This window comes from Sesamum indicum, linkage group LG5 (genome assembly GCF_000512975.1).
Source record: "Sesamum indicum cultivar Zhongzhi No. 13 linkage group LG5, S_indicum_v1.0, whole genome shotgun sequence".
Lineage (NCBI taxonomy): Eukaryota > Viridiplantae > Streptophyta > Magnoliopsida > Lamiales > Pedaliaceae > Sesamum > Sesamum indicum.
Window position 1 is genome coordinate 3,557,957 of NC_026149.1, and position 15,876 is coordinate 3,573,832.

Here is a 15,876-nt window from a genome sequence, read left to right on the forward strand (position 1 = left end):
TGAAAAAATATTAACTTGTCATTTCTTGCTTTATCTAAAGTTCATGTCAATGTAATTGCTCTGCAGCCATCAATTTTAATACTAAAATATACATATATTCCATACATTTAAATCTAATTACTCCAAATAAAAATAATTATATTCACAATCAAATTATCTCATTTTTCTCTTTTGGAATTCACTCATCATGACTTACTCTCAATACTCTAAAAAATCTATACCAAGTGCCTATTACAATATCATCAACACAAATAAAAAGAAAAAAATTGAAGAGAAAATAATTCAAACCATAAATAAATATTATATATATTGCACACTGTCACAAAATTATCGATATTTTTTAATCATAAGCTACGCAAGTTTCGACTCAAACAAAATTAGTATAGCGGTGTTAAAATAACAAAAAGTTATTTTTGTTAAAAAAAATAATTATAATTAATTTTTATAAATTATTTAATAAGAAATATAATTGTTATATTGAAAAATTTGTGAATCAATATCACTAATTATTATCTATAAATTTAGAGGATATTTTTTTATAAATAAATTACGGCACATCGTTTCTGCTTGCATGTAATAAATAATCTTTTTAAGTTTTAAAATAGATTTAAATAAGAGAAAATTTTAGTGAAAAATATATAAGAAATAGAAAAAACAAAAAACAAGAAAGGCAGACGTTTTCGTATATTTTGGCGACCGCCTGTCTTTACCGATCAACGACTCGCCTCCGATCGTCGTTGTTTGATAATATTTCTACCGTAATCTCAGGTACTTTTGATTATCCTTGCTTGTTTGATCATAATTTTGAATTTTGTTATGATGTTAATTTTTGTGAACGTACATGTAATTTTCCTTTTGTGTTTTATTTTTGTTCTTCAAATGTGATTTTTCAAAACCCTAATTGAACCCTTATTAGCTGATTGTCTGGTGACGGGGTTGTCGTGATCATTGCAGAGGTTAGGAAGTTAGAGTTTTCTGGATCACACGTTTCTTCAGGTTATAGCAGTACTATTCTAGAGTTTAGTCTGCAGATACCTCTATTTCACAATTTTCTCTTCCTCCCAGGAGAATTGTTTCGCTATTTGTAATGTTTTGAGAGGTTTAGACAATTCTGTTTTGAAAGTTGGTGGTTTTGAATCTGGGCTCTTGGTGATGAGTTCATTAAAAGCAATGGAGGTGTTTGCTGGTTTTGGTTTGACAGGAGAGATTAGAGTTTATTGTTTGCTGTTGGTACTTGCAATGGGATTTAGTAACCATTGATCAAATTTGTATTGGGAAATGGGAAGTTGGGGAAATGTGCTTGTCGCCTTTAGAAGCATAGGCATGTTCCAAAGAAGCTGATCAGTGGTGGAATTTAGTTTGGCTTCTAAAATCTGATTGAGAGGAAAATTAAAAGAATTTAGTTTTGGCTTCTAAAAGCTGATCAATTGCAGAATTTAATTTAACTAGGTATGAATCAATGTAGAACTAGAACATGGGCCAGTTGATTAACTTAATAATGCTATACAGGACCATAAATTTATTTGCTTTGCAATTTTAACGCAGGGGTGCAACATATTCTGTTATATCTATTTGCCATGGAATAATATTTATTTTCAAACTGTTTTGATGGTTGAGAGTAAATTGATGGCTGTATCGTTTTGTTTTGTTATTTAGCTTTCTGTTTGAAAAATTTATGCAATGATCCAGCTTTGCGTGTATTCCTGTCTAGGATGCAGATTATTGTCTGTATAGAGGCTTACTATTAGTACTTGCCACTTCAAAGAAAAAAAAATGGTAGCCAGTTAATAAAAACGAATAACCATTCAATGAAAGACCTCCTGCTCAATGTGACTATGGTCCCCTGTGATGCGAGTTCACTTGGCTGTTTATTCTCATGAACCTCTTTCAGTCTCTTACATTGCCTTCCATGTTCTGTTTATTGGGGACTTTCCGTGTATTTGTGACATAATTTTGATTTTTCAAGGCAAATCTTCAGTATATGACAGTTTGAGGCTGGTTTTGTCTTAGTTGCAGGTACTATTGTCCAGTTGCCATATTCAACTCTTTGATCTCTGGGTTTGATGCATTGATTGTATCATTGTAGTAGTGCAACATTGCCATGCATACTTGTGTTAACTGGTCTTTTAACATAGACTGCGTATGGAAATGGATGCGATGTCAGCATCTGGCAATTTTGATCTTTCTTCTGGTAGTCCAGATAGGCCATTATGTGCATCTAGGCATCGTGGATGCTATCGTCCCTCTTTACTGGACAGAGCAGGTAGCTTCCGTGAAAACATGGAGAACCCACTTTTATCAAGTCTGCCGAACATGTCTAGAAGCAGTTCATCTGTAACACAAGGAGATGTGTGCAACTTCTTTCAATGTCTGCGTTTTGATCCGAAGTCTATGGTTGTAGAGCACAAGTTGAATCCGTCACGAGAATTTAAGCGGCTTGCAGGTGCTGCCATTGGCATTCCACTGGAAGATTCTCTGCCTGCATCTTCCAAAAGCAAACAAGTCTCTTCTCCATCACTGGATGATCTCAGACGACTCAAATCTGGTCTGCGGGAGAGTGGGACTAAAGCTAGGTAGTTACTGCACTTCTTTTTTATGCTTTTCCTCTTTCCTGTTTTGGATGAATGGGAGGTGTTAATATTGAATGCATACCAGGGAGCGCGTGAAAATATTCAATGATTGTTTATCAGTAATTAACAAGTGGTTCCCTACTGTTCCATCGAGGAAGAGATCACGTCTGGATGCCCTGTCTAATGACCAACCCAATACACATGTATCAATTGATCGATCCCTTTCTCTATTGGGCGGTGGTAAAATGGGATACCAGAATTATGCTAGTGTGAGTGGTTTAGAACTGGAGCAGCATGAATCTGAAGAAAGGAGCAAGATTGCCATTCCAAGCAAACGCGCTCGAACTTCTATGGTTGATGCTAGGGTTTGTCTTTTTTTCTTCTCTGAAGTTAGAAAAGTATTTTGTATGTTTTTCTTTGAGCAGAACAGATTTGATGATTACTATTTGCAACTCTTCTTTGAACTATTTTTCTCTTGATTTCCTTTGTCGAATAATACCAAAAATTATGTAGAGTACTTTTATGACATCTTTTATGACCTGCTAACTCCCATCTAATCGGGGTATTTCGCTGAACTATCTAGTTGTGGCAAATTTTTCCCCTTCCCCTCATTTTAATTTGTGTCCCATTAAATCACATAGTACTGTGGTCCTTGCTTGTAAGAAAGTGAATATCAAAACTTTTTCTGTGACGACTGATTTTATGCACCTTAATTACTTAGATTATGTACAGGCAGGTACCCCTGCGAGACTGCCGGGAACTATGGATAAGGGTAGCGATGTAATAAAGGTCTCTAATAGTAGTGCAGTACAGGGTTTGGATCGAACTTTATCTGTTCCTCTTGATGGTTGGGAGAATTCAAGACTGAAGAAAAAGCGTACAGGCATAAAGCCCAATGCTGCCCCTAGTTCAGTGGCAACAAAACCATTTGGTGGTGACAGGGAAGCTAAACAGGCAATGCAGCCACAAGTTTCCAGCAAAGCCCGTTCAAGGTTGACTGATGCCTATGGTTTCAGGTATTATTTTTAGAACTGTTTCACCTGGCTATTTATGTGGCAAAAGAAGGACCAATATGTTCTTAAAATTCACTTCAACTATTTGTTGGATGATTGATTATGTACATATTCAAAGTCCTTTACAGTGTTATCTTAATATTCACCTTGATGTAGATCCGGGATTGCTAACGGAGGTCCAGGGTCAGGAAAAGTGAAAGTTACCTCACAGACCAGCTCAGGCATTCGTTTGTCTATTTGTAAGACTGATTCAGATAACGATTCCCTTCTCCATGGGGGCAAAGAGCGTCCAAGTGGTAAAGAAAGAGTGAATCTGAAAGCTGTAAACAAGTATATAAGATATCTTTTTCTCTGTTTCTCTTAATTACTTTTGGAACACGATTGATGTTATAATGTAATAAATATATGTATCTTCTGCTAAGTATTTACTTTACAGTGTGTTTTACTGGTTGTGAAGTGCAAAATAGTTTGTTCTCTTTGACACTAGTGGGGTTTTGGGTAGTTTCTGCATTTCAATGGTTGAGTCATTCAGTTTAGTATGGCTGCTAGCTTTTAATGCTGTGGCCACAGGAATTGGTAGGTGTCCTATATGTACTTTATACTGACAAATTGTGAGTTGGGATAAATTGTGAGATTTACTAATGGGTGAAAATGTTTAATTTGCCCCTAATGTTAGTTCCACTGTTTTTACAACTCTTTTTGCTGTTTGATAATTTTATATTATTTATTTTTTGCCTTTGAATTAGCGCAAATTCCCGGGAAGATTTTAGTTCGGGAAGTCCTATTTTGGGCTCAAAGCTGAATGCAAATGCTCGTGCACACAGATCAGCTTCAGTCGGTGGTGCTTCCAAGTTGTCTCAAGTGGTTCAAAGATCCGCATCCCCTAATGATTGGGGGCTTTCCAGTTGTACAAACAAACTTCCAGGTGTCCTTGGAGCTAACAATCGAAAACGTGCACCTTGTACACAGTCTTCATCTCCCTCTGTTGTGAATTGGGTTCAGAGGCCACAGAAGATTTCACGAACTGCTAGAAGAACTCATTTTTTACCCATCTTTACTGGCAATGATGATAAATATGCTGGGGATCCGACACCAGATATGATGGCAAATGAAGGGCGCTTTTCTGCCGGTTCGCCTCTGAAAGTTAAAATAAAAAGCAATAATTTCTCGCGCGCTGCATTATCTGAAAGTGAGGAATCAGGTGCAACTGAAATTATGTCGAGAGACAAGAATAAGGATAATGAGATATATGAGGGAAGTGGTCAAGATGTACAGGAAGTGTCAACCCTATTGCTGCCACCAAGAAAAAGTAAGGCGGTTAGCAGAGATGACTATGGACATGGTGTTAGGAAACAACGCAAAACTGGTCGGGGAGTTACTTCCTCCAGGGCCGTCTTGCATTTAACGAGTGAAAATACTGGGAGTGTGGGAATAACCAAACAAATTAGGAGTTCTGGACTTATTCACAAGACTAAAAGGTTTAGTGCAATTTTCCACTTTGCTGTCATGCTGATTTACATTAAGATTGTAAATCTGTTCGAGTATTTTCTTGACATTGTAAAACCTTATGTTCACCAGAGCTTGTCGGCCCCCTACAAGAAAGCTCTCTGATAGGAAGGCTTATACACGGAAAAAGCATATTGCTACCAGTATGGCAGCAGATTTTCTTGGTAACTTAAACCTTGGATTAATTTGATTTTCTTGGACAGTTTATTTAGTCGCTTTTCATCAAAATAATTGATTTTTTCCTGAATAATATAACAGCTGTTTCTGATGATGGACGTGAAGAGCTCTTGGCTGCCGCAAATGCTGTTATGAAAACTGGTGTTTTACATTTAAAAAGTTTTAGTTCTCTTGATCTCGAACATATCTTGTTCTTTTGTCGATGACAGGTCTAATTCTGAATGCAGCTCAGGCCCTTTCAGGCCCATTTTGGAAGAAGATGGAGTCTCTCTTCCGTTTCATATCTAATGCAGACATCTCTTATTTGAAAGACCAAGTAATGCATTTATTATTTTTGGATATCATCTAACTGCTCTCCAGCAAGAAATGACTTTGCTCCAATTTTTTATTTTCATGTTATGATATCGTATTTAACAATAAGGGCGAGAAGTTACTTTAATGGAGTTTTCCCATTTTTATTGCCTTTAGCACTTACAAAAGTACATCCAGTGGCACTGGCAAGAATCATGAAACATACTGGCCGTGTCACTGAAAGCTGTGTATTTTATACCTCACTTCATTGTAGCATCAGCTGTGAAGCAAGCTTAATCACAGCCAGGTCATAGTTGTGTGCTAAACAGACCCCCAATCCTTAGGATATCCCTGGGTAATTTTATTGTATTGCTGCACCATTCCTTGATAAGTAGCCCTGGCATTGTTTCAGTGTATGATACATTAAAATATATCCAGTTACTTTCCTGCATTATGGACAGAAAATGATGTGTCATTGCTGTCTTCATAGCATCTGAAGTGATTTTATTTATAGCTTGGAACTGCAGATGCCAATAGAGACTTTTCCATGGTTAGATGCATGTAAAATCTCTTTCTTTCATGTCCACTTGTGCTAATTTATACACTTTCACATGTGCACGTTCATTTACATTGACCCTTTTTTGTATTTCAGTAGTCTGTTTATCTTCTTGTGATGAAAGTTGCTACCCAGGTTGGGATTGTAAAATCTAATTATCATTTACTTGCTGGTGATGTCTGAATCTCAGTTTATAGTCGGCAGTCATTTTCTATCAACTCCTTTTTGTTACTATGTATCCCAAGTGGTCTCTAACATTTTGCTTTTCCCTTCTAGGTGAATCCCGACTTTGTAGTCGATGCATCAACTTCAGCACTTCTTGACACAGATAGGGAAATGCCTAATGGCTGTGGGTTTAATGAATATGGGAGAGAGGAGTTTGACTCGAGAATTATTGAACTTATTCCTGAGCATTCAGCTCTGACACCGAGTGGGATCTCCCTGTACCAGAGACTGGTTGCAGCATTGATTTCTGAAGAAGAAAATGAAGAACTTTTATGTGGTGGGAAAGATGTCCTTGGATATGATGTCTATGGATCTGGACTTGACGTGGAAAATAACATAGAATCAGACATATTCCCCCGTCTCATGTCAGAAGGTTATGATCTTTCTGGATATCCTACTTCTAGTGGTTACAGTGTAAATAGTCACAGAATATCATTTGATGAGGTGGACCATAGCGTGCGAGGTGACAACATTGTGCCCATTCAAGATACGGGCTATGATCGTTTGCGCAATGATTTACTTGCAGACCAATTGATGCCTGGCGCAGAATGCTCCAAGTATCAGTATCATAACATGTCAATGCATGAAAGACTTCTCATGGAAGTGCACAGTATAGGAATCTACCCTGATTTAGTGGTATGGTCAATCTCTTGCGCTTTACCCATCTGATTACTATTCTCTTTGTCCTGTTAAGTTACATTATTCTTGGCACCCATTCTGTCTTGATCAGTCTGATTTGGCACAGAGCATTGACGAGGAAAAAAGTGGAGATAACTGTAGATTAAATGAGGTCTACCTGGAACAGAAGTACCAGGAAAAGGTAATATGTGGTTCCAGCCGCAGTTACTGAAATAACTAACCTCGTTTCACCATTTTCCCTTTTAGGTACTTATTCCATTGTGCATTGTTGCAAGCGAGCTAATATGCATCCGCAAATGCAGTACTAGAAAAGTTTTAGATCTTAGACACAAATAATACACATGCTATGATATCTATTTTCTGTTTATTTGATAGTGTGGTTATTGTAACCTCAGAAACAATGGCACTAGGCTTTTGGGCCGAAGACTTATGGGCACAATAACTATTTTAACTGACTCTCTCTCTCTCTCTTAGAAAATAACTAGAGGTATAATTAAATGCCATAAACGGAATGTAGAAGGAAAGTTGTCTGTTTCATTTGTTTAATGTGCTAGTTCTGAAGTCATCAACAAGAGAACAGATCTTTGACGGAGAGAAGCTTTAGTTACTCATAAAGACATGTTCTTGCGTAGGACTAGACTTTTCATGCGGCATCACTCCAGGAATAAGATTCTCCACATTTGAGTTTTTGTGTTTGTTCTTCTGCTAATGTGAATGTATTGTTGCATTCGTCCAGAGAAGCTTTTGATAAACATTACTGAATCCTTGAATAGGTGTTAGTGAAGAAAGGCTTGGTTGGCAAACTTCTGGGTTCTGCTTCTGAGGCCAAAGCGCTCCAGGAAAAGTACGGAGTCTTTTTCTCCCCTTTTATGAACAATAGTGTAAACTTTTGATTGATCGTCTCTGCACTTAGATGACACTTTAAGCACCTTAATATGCAGGGAGTTTGAAGGACTCGCTCTTGACAAACTTGTGTTAATGACTTATGAGCATTACACGGTAATCATCACTGCGCCCTATCTTCAATCTCCTTGAAAAATGTAATTCGCATTTCCTAATAAGCATGATTCAGTGATTTGCTGTTATCATGGAGTAATGCAGTAACTTGCCCTTATTCGTTATATGTGAATAACAATTTCTCATCAGGGACAGAATTTATTAGCATGGATGCTGGAATTTTTCATTAACTTAAATGGTACAGATGATATGAACTTAATTACACAAGCATACCCGTCTTTTGATAAGATTGTTTCTTGAAGGTCTGTCTTACTACTCATCTTATTAGGAAATGTTAACTGTTACAGTGATTTGATCTGCGGCAGAATTCAATCAAATACCATGTCCACCTACTTATATGATATTAAAATTATGGTATTATAAGTTGAGGGTCCTTTTACCCCCTGCAGCGTTGCAGCCATGGGACAAAAACTGCAAGTGGTAAAATGGCAAAACAGGCTGGCTTAGCTTTGGTTAGGCGGGCATTGGAACGATGCCAGGAATTTGAGGCCACAGGAAAGAGCTGCTTTGGTGAACCTTTGTATTTGGAGATGTTCCATTCTGGAGTATCCTGCCTCATGGATGGAACAGCTTTAACTTGCATCAGAAATGAATCTGATAAGATTCACCTTGGCGGATCTGGATGCTCTCTGGAACTTAGAACTTCAGGTATGTGGTACTGAGAGACAGCATAGAGCTTATCGACATTTATGTGAAACAAACTAGATATGGGTGCTGTTAGAATTTTCTCTCTTTTGCTTTGAGTTAATGGCAATGTCATTCTTTTACGGATTATATCAGTTTTCTGGATGCTAATTTTTGGTGCAGCTCCTGTGGGCACACAGCGGAGCCCTTCTTCAAACAATCAGGATGTATATTCTTCAGAAGTGGTCCTATCAGCTAATCTGGGTGCTGAACCACATACTAGCAAAGAAGATAGCTGGTCAAATGGAGTGAAGAAAAGGGAATTATTACTTGATGATGTCAGTGGTACAATCAGCACATCTCTTGGTGGTTCTCTGTCTTGCAGTGCAAAAGGAAAAAGGAGCGAGAGGGACAGAGAACGAAAGAGAAACAGCGGAGTGGGGTTGTCCAGGAGTGGAAATTTGAAAATTGGCCGCCCTTCTTCAGCCACTGTTAAAGGCTACAGAAAGTCTAAGGCAAAACCTAAGCAGAAAACAGCTGAATTACCTGCTTCCATCAATGGTCCTCTAGGAAAGATGTCTGATCAGTCAAAAGTAATGTTGTCTTCGACACTTAGCAGAAGTGAGATTGCCAAGGATAAAAATGACTATAACCTGGATGTGTTGGAGGAACCCATAGATTTATCTGGCCTTCAACTCCCTGAAATGGATGATTTAGGTGCTTCCATTGATCTTGATGGTCAAGGGGATGATCTAGGATCATGGTTCAACAGCATTGATGATGACGGATTACAGGATCATGATTATATGGGAGGCCTTGGAATCCCAAAGGATAACCTAGCAGACCTAAATATGATGGTTTGAGACTGTTTATGTATAATCCTGTCTCTTCTACAATCACATGGAAGAAAAAGTAATTGTAGTCATGAATTGACCAGTATGAGGTCATTTTACTATCCAAAAGATAATTAGGTTATATTCTTTAGGTTAGGTCTGCACAAGTTTATTATGAGTAAACTTTCCTCATAGGTTTTGTCCCTGTTCAAGTTGACGATCATGGATAGTGAAGATGTTTTGGCTCACGAACAAGCTAGTCTCTTAGTAAAAGATCTTTGAAAATAGTTTTTTGGTTGTAGTAATTACAGATCAAGTATGATATCCCTTGTACATAAACTTTTTCTTTTCAATAAAAACACATTTTTGCTTATCTTACACTCTGCTTGGAGCCTTCAGATGTTTTAGCTGGCACAAATGGACCTCCCATTTGATAACATATTAGTTTGAACTGATGAACTTCTCTCTTGATAACGCATCTAGTTTGTATTCATGAGCTTCTCTTTCTATAATATACCATTTTATTCTTTCAATTGGTCAATGTTTCTCATCTCTTGCGATTGTAAGTCTTATGGTAGGAATGATGGGGAAGTTCTTGTTGTCTTCCTCAGTTTTTCCTCAAGAATGAAGTATTATATGGTGGTAAACTTCATGTGCTTGCCAGGTGATGATGGATTCTTGTCTCGGGATCCAATCTTTTCTGACCATCTGTACTGTTTTATCCTGGTTACTTACATAGAATGTATACTTGCTCTTTTAACATGACAATGAAGCTGTGGAGGGTCATCCTTGTCAGTTCCTTATATATCAGGATCTGAAATATCTTCTGTGCTTCGATTTTTTAACTGATACTTTTATACTTATGAAGCACAAAGTAAAATGAAAATTATATTGTATGCAACAACTGAGGTGAGGTGCGTTTGGTTAGTTGCTGTTCATGGCTGCCATATTTCTGCACATCCTTAATTCTGGATTCTGCGCATCTTTAGTTCTGGTATAGAATGTTGGATAGCCTATCTTCTGAAGCAACAAAAGATCTCCTCTCACCCAACACTTTTGTCACAATCTTCACTGTCTACTTCATCATACTCGCCATGTTGAGTTGAGGTGTACTGACTTTTACTGTAGTGGTTCTTCCTTGTGAAGGTACTCATCGTTTGTTTGCGTAGATACTGCAATATTCCTGATATGAAAGTTTTCCAGGTTAATATCACTTATTTGTATTAAATGGTTCTGAGTTTCGTCATTTGGCTTTCAGTTAGAGGTTGATCATAACTCTGAACTGATCGGAGTAGAAATTTGACCTGATCTACGGTAGATTTCATTCTCACCATTTTTTGGGGCTATTTTTACATCTCAACCATCCATGGAATTGGAAGTAATTTTGCTGCATGGGTAGCCTGTTCATGGAGGAAATTGAAGCCCCGTGAGTTCATCCATTACTAATTTTTATCTCACAATGTCACTGTACAACTTTGTAGTGTTGAATACCTATTACTGATGCAGCTTATTTCTGTCATCTTGATTTATGAAAGCATCCTAGTGCTTGTTCTCTACCAATAATGTACATAAGATATACCTTCATGTATACTGCCATTTCCTTGTCTTCGTCAGAATTCAATCGTTCAATCACACAATCCGTTGCCCCATTTCCTCTATTCTAATGCAGTAAATCAGGGATCTGCTTTGCTTGTAGAAGACAACTCCATGCCTAACAGTGATATCAGAGTGTAAGTAAAGAGTTTCTGTTTCATTTGCTTTGAGAATGCACATCACTTCTGCGTTTAGTTTTGAAATACATTGGTAACATGCAAAATCACTCCTTAGCCGACTGCATGATTCTATTCTTGGATGTTTAGAACTCGTAACATCTTGTATTCACATACGTCCGAGAATTATGTGACAACAACAGTTTCCATCCAGATTTGCAGTTTCCTTTCACCGTCGGGAAGTCATTATGTGACGACTTCTTTTTTGTAAGAACAAAATGGTGCCAAGTCTGAGGTCGGATGGTTGTGTAATTCTATTTCTATATAATTTGGATGGTAAGGTGCTCTCTCTCTAACCTGCTGTTAATTCCTCAGAAGTGTTCAAGTATGGATGATTTTTGGTGGTGGTTTTCTGTAATTTGAACATTTATATTTTGGTATCGCATTCAAGAATGATTAACTTCACTTGGATTTTCTTAAAAATTGTGAAATTATGCTTTCCCCTGATAATTTTGAAATTACACTTAAAGGGTGCAATGGTAATAAAAACAATATTGTTTTTGAATTTTTTGCCAATAGATAATAAGTAGTTGTTGGTGAATAAAAACTAGTTTATATGAAATGCTGATGAAGCGTAAAATTATAAGTTGAAGTATTTTTTATACTTAAGCAGTATTTTTCAGTCCAAATCAAAATTTACTGTTGTAAACAAAATTCTCAAATGGTGCAAGTGTAATTTCAAAAGTTTTTAAAAGAAAATGTAATCTCGCATTCTTAAATGGAGTTTTGTAGTTAACTATTTTTTTTATGATTATTGGGTTAAAAAAAAAATTATATAATTCTTCTTTCAGTAAATTCTTCCTAAATTCATATATGCCAAAGTTTCAAGCTATTCTATCATTCACATAAAGTTGCAATCAAAATTCAAATCACAACATTGGTTTTAATTTATGTAGTTTTGGTTTTCGAATAATTTGAGGTTACATGGTCCTTGAATTGTCAGTGTGCTTTTGTGTTTTTAGACCTTTTATTAATAAAATTGACAAAGTTAACACAAGTTTTATTTAAAGGGAGGAAAAAGTCATTTTTCTCCTTCAAATAAAACTTGTGTTAATTTTAATGTTTAATTAACAGGAGAACTAAAAACACTAAAAAAACAATAGTTTGAGAACTAAACTGTAACATCAAATTATTTGAGAATCAAAATTGCATTAGTGGTTACGTCTTATGATCAAAATTACATTTATCCTGAATCTTTTATACCTATAATAATCATAATCTTCAAAGTGAAGAAACTTTTGATAATGCGAAAAATTAGTTATTGGAATGAGAAGGTGGGAGAAGATGTTGGGTCATTTTCAAGAATGTATGGACCCATAGGTTGTTGAGGTTTGTTAGCAGACCTAACACAGAGGCAGAGGCAGAGGTAGAGGCAGAGTCCGGTCTATGGCATTGGCAGCTGCTTCCTACCTATGCTTTATTTTCTGGAAAGCGGAATCAACGCTTTCCAGTTATTCGGCTACTATTTCTATATACATGTTGTGTTAGGGTATCTACAATAGATTTGAGGATAAATTATAATGTTGTCGCATGGGATTTATCATAATTATAAATATTTTTTTATTATTTGAAGTATTACAAATACCTTCTAAAAAATTAACGATTATTTAACAAATATCTTCTCGTAACAGCCTATTATAGTGCAATATTTGTGAGACAATCGTTAATCCAGTGGTGTATTTATAACTTTTCAAATAACAAGAGGGCATTTATAGATATGACAAATCTTAGGGGAGTTTGTTGTTATTTACTCTATATTTTACTGATGTGGTGTGCCTAAATTATAAATAAAATTATAAATAGCAGTAATAAAAGCTGAGAGTGTTTGAAAAGAAAAGTTAAAAGTAGGAAAAAGAAAACAATTAAAGGGAACAAGTTTGACCTTTCCAAATCAAGAAGATCGCGAGGCAATAATGAAATTCAAACTCCGATTCAGTAAGTTACTTCGTTAGCCTCATTTAATGAATCTTAGCCTTAAGGTGAGGAATGAAGTACTACTTTACTCTTATTTATCATAATTAGCAAAAACTAATAGTATATATATGTCAAATATAAGCCTATGGGCGGGGCGGAAGGAAAAACGTTGTATTATTTGTATAGGTGTGTTGAATCGTATTCCAAACAACAAAATTAGTCAATTTGGCTTTGTGCAACATCAATCAATAAGTTGCAGGATTTGAGTGGATGGTTATAACTTTTGGTTTAAATCATCTTAATTTAGACAGTGCAGGAAGTTGTAAATAAAAATATTTTTTTTAGCTTATCTCAAATAAATTGATAAGTGTTTAATAATAAGGAAAGGTCATTTTTTGTTAGAAAATTGTATGTGCAAATTTTTTATTGATATTACCAATAACGTTTTAGCCTTAATGATTATTGTTGAGGTCCCATTGATAAATTTGAGATCATGGGCTCAAGTTCCACCAAATATATAAATATTTTGTCACATTTTATGTGAATTTATTGTAATTAATTTTATTGTTCTTAGTTTAGTTATATTAATGTATAGAAAAAAAAATCTTTATTGATATAAAATTATATTAGTAGATAATTCATGAGTACGCCTATAAATAACACATTATTTTGGGATTTACTAGAGTCCATGGGGATGATCTAGAGCCGAAACCATCTGAACGGTTGTCTCCCCTCCGCCTCTCCCTCCCTTCCTTCGATTTCCCATCTTCCGCGGCCTCCCAAATTCCCAACCTCCGCCTCCACCTCCTGACTTTCCATCTCCCTCTCCGCCGCCTCTAGTATAATGTGTGTGTGTATATATATATTATGTATGCTATATATATGTTTATATAATTGTATATAATATAAAAAAAATTATATTTTTAAATTACTTGAGCATAAATCATTCATTTTTCAATTATTGAAAGTCAATGACTATTATCACAAGCGTATAACGGAGAACTCAGTATTAAAACCGTTAATAATAACTACTAGAGGAAGTGTGTGCATTATTTCAAAAGGTTCTATATCCTTTTGCCCTGTTTGTAGGTGGTGAAGGGACCAACGATCTTCAAAGTAGAAAAATGATGGGCCTAATTATACAAATTATTCATTTTTTTTGAAAAATTACACAAACCATCTTTAGCACCTTTTAAAACCCAAAAATGTCCCTATTGATTAGATCAAACTTTTGAAATAATTTTTCAAAAACAGAAAATCCCTTAAGGGTGTCTCTGTAATTATCAAAAGGTAAAAGGGTTGTTAAAGTAATATTTATGAAAATGAGTAATATGAACCCATATATAATTTTTTATTATTTTTTACCAATTTTAAATTTAAACAATGGGTTATTATATTAACTTTTTTTTATTGAATTTCTATATAAAATTGTACCTTTAAATAATTAAACTATTTAATTATTCAATTAATATATAAATAAAATTAGTTAATAACTTACAAACTTAAATTAAAAAATTACCACAATTGTATAAATTATTTAAAATTATTAAAATAAAAAGATTAGTTATCCTCTATTTGTATTTATTTTTATTTTTAAAACGGGGGTTAGGGTGCGCATGGCAATGTGGTTGGGGAAGAAGGGATAATTTTTTTAAAATAAATAATTTAATAATTTAAAGTATATTTTTAATAAATAAATTATTTAATTTTATTAATTCTAATATGATTTATATAAAAATTCAATAAAAAAATTAATATAATAATTTATTTTAAATTAAAAATTAGTATAAATAATAAAAAAAATATATATGGGATCATATTACTCATCTTTATAAATATGACTTTAACAGCCCTTCTACCTTTTGGTAATTACAAAACAACCCTAATGGTATTTATGTTTTGAAAAATTATTTTAAAGGTTGACCTAGTTAATATAGACATTTTTGGATTTTAAAGACGGTTAGGGATGGTTTCTGTAATTTTTCAAAAGGTAGAAATGGTTTGTGTAAAAAGACAATAAATAAAGAAATATACATATAATATATCCCATATATTTTTAAAGGAGTAAAATCCATTTTGATACTCGAATTTCAATAAATATTGTATCGAATACGATATGAATATAATACGAAAAGATTACTGTGAACATTAATTGATTATAAGGATGATATCCAGCGTTGAGATGTCCCGTAGGACACTTGTGAGCTTGAAGGTTGGCAAAAGGTATTTCATACCTCGCCGAACATCAAAGGGTTGCTTGCCACGAAATCGATTCCTACATCAACATCCCAATTTGACATGTCCTTAAATTTGATGACTTTTTCTTTCTCTTTTTTTTTTTTTCTTTTGATACTTCTAGTTTTATTTTTATTTTTTAAAAAGAGTTTGTTTTTTTTTTTAAAATTTTGCAACTCTATTCAATAATTTAGGGAGAGTTGATGGTGAAAGCTAAATTTTGTGGGAAAATAGAAACATAGGAGGGTAATTTTGATGAATAATAAATTGGATAAACTCAAACAAGATCATCGATAAAAATTAGGAGTACAAGTATATAATTTTCATGCCGGCATAATAATTTCCTAATTAATTTTTGTGTAAATACTAATTTTTAAAAAAATACTTGTTTGGTATGATTTTAAAAAAAAATGTAAATCTCATTTTTTTTGCTCTTTTAGTGCAAAATAATAATATGTAAATTAAAAAAATTAATTTTTGTAATTTTATGAGTTAGTCATTTTATTT

At 34.7% G+C, this 15,876-nt stretch overlaps 1 protein-coding gene across 4 annotated transcripts; it reads left to right on the plus strand.

The window, feature by feature from the left end:
* Window positions 656-9,829, plus strand: LOC105161884. Of its 4 annotated transcripts, none has more exons than XM_011079730.2 (15): window positions 656-768; window positions 2,017-2,573; window positions 2,656-2,935; window positions 3,303-3,586; window positions 3,740-3,913; window positions 4,330-5,061; window positions 5,162-5,253; window positions 5,348-5,407; window positions 5,494-5,582; window positions 6,390-6,974; window positions 7,069-7,158; window positions 7,751-7,821; window positions 7,919-7,976; window positions 8,384-8,642; window positions 8,802-9,829. In XM_011079730.2, the coding sequence occupies exons 2-15, from the start codon at window positions 2,143-2,145 to the stop codon at window positions 9,479-9,481; spliced, it is 3,885 nt and encodes a 1,294-aa protein (XP_011078032.1). In that variant the 5' UTR covers window positions 656-768; window positions 2,017-2,142; the 3' UTR covers window positions 9,482-9,829. The 4 variants fall into 4 exon arrangements, with proteins under 4 accessions (XP_011078032.1, XP_011078031.1, XP_011078033.1 ...); XM_011079729.2 differs by having other exon boundaries at window positions 666-768; window positions 2,011-2,573; XM_011079731.2 differs by having other exon boundaries at window positions 666-768; window positions 2,011-2,573; window positions 7,084-7,158.

Bases quoted from the DNA above. Each gene is read 5' to 3' on its own strand.
- LOC105161884 (XM_011079730.2), top strand. From the start codon at position 2,143: ATGGAAATGGATGCGATGTCAGCATCTGGCAATTTTGATCTTTCTTCT. The intron at 3,587-3,739 runs GTATTATTTTTA...ACCTTGATGTAG, and splicing joins ACTGATGCCTATGGTTTCAG to ATCCGGGATTGCTAACGGAG. The intron at 7,159-7,750 runs GTAATATGTGGT...ATCCTTGAATAG, and splicing joins AACAGAAGTACCAGGAAAAG to GTGTTAGTGAAGAAAGGCTT.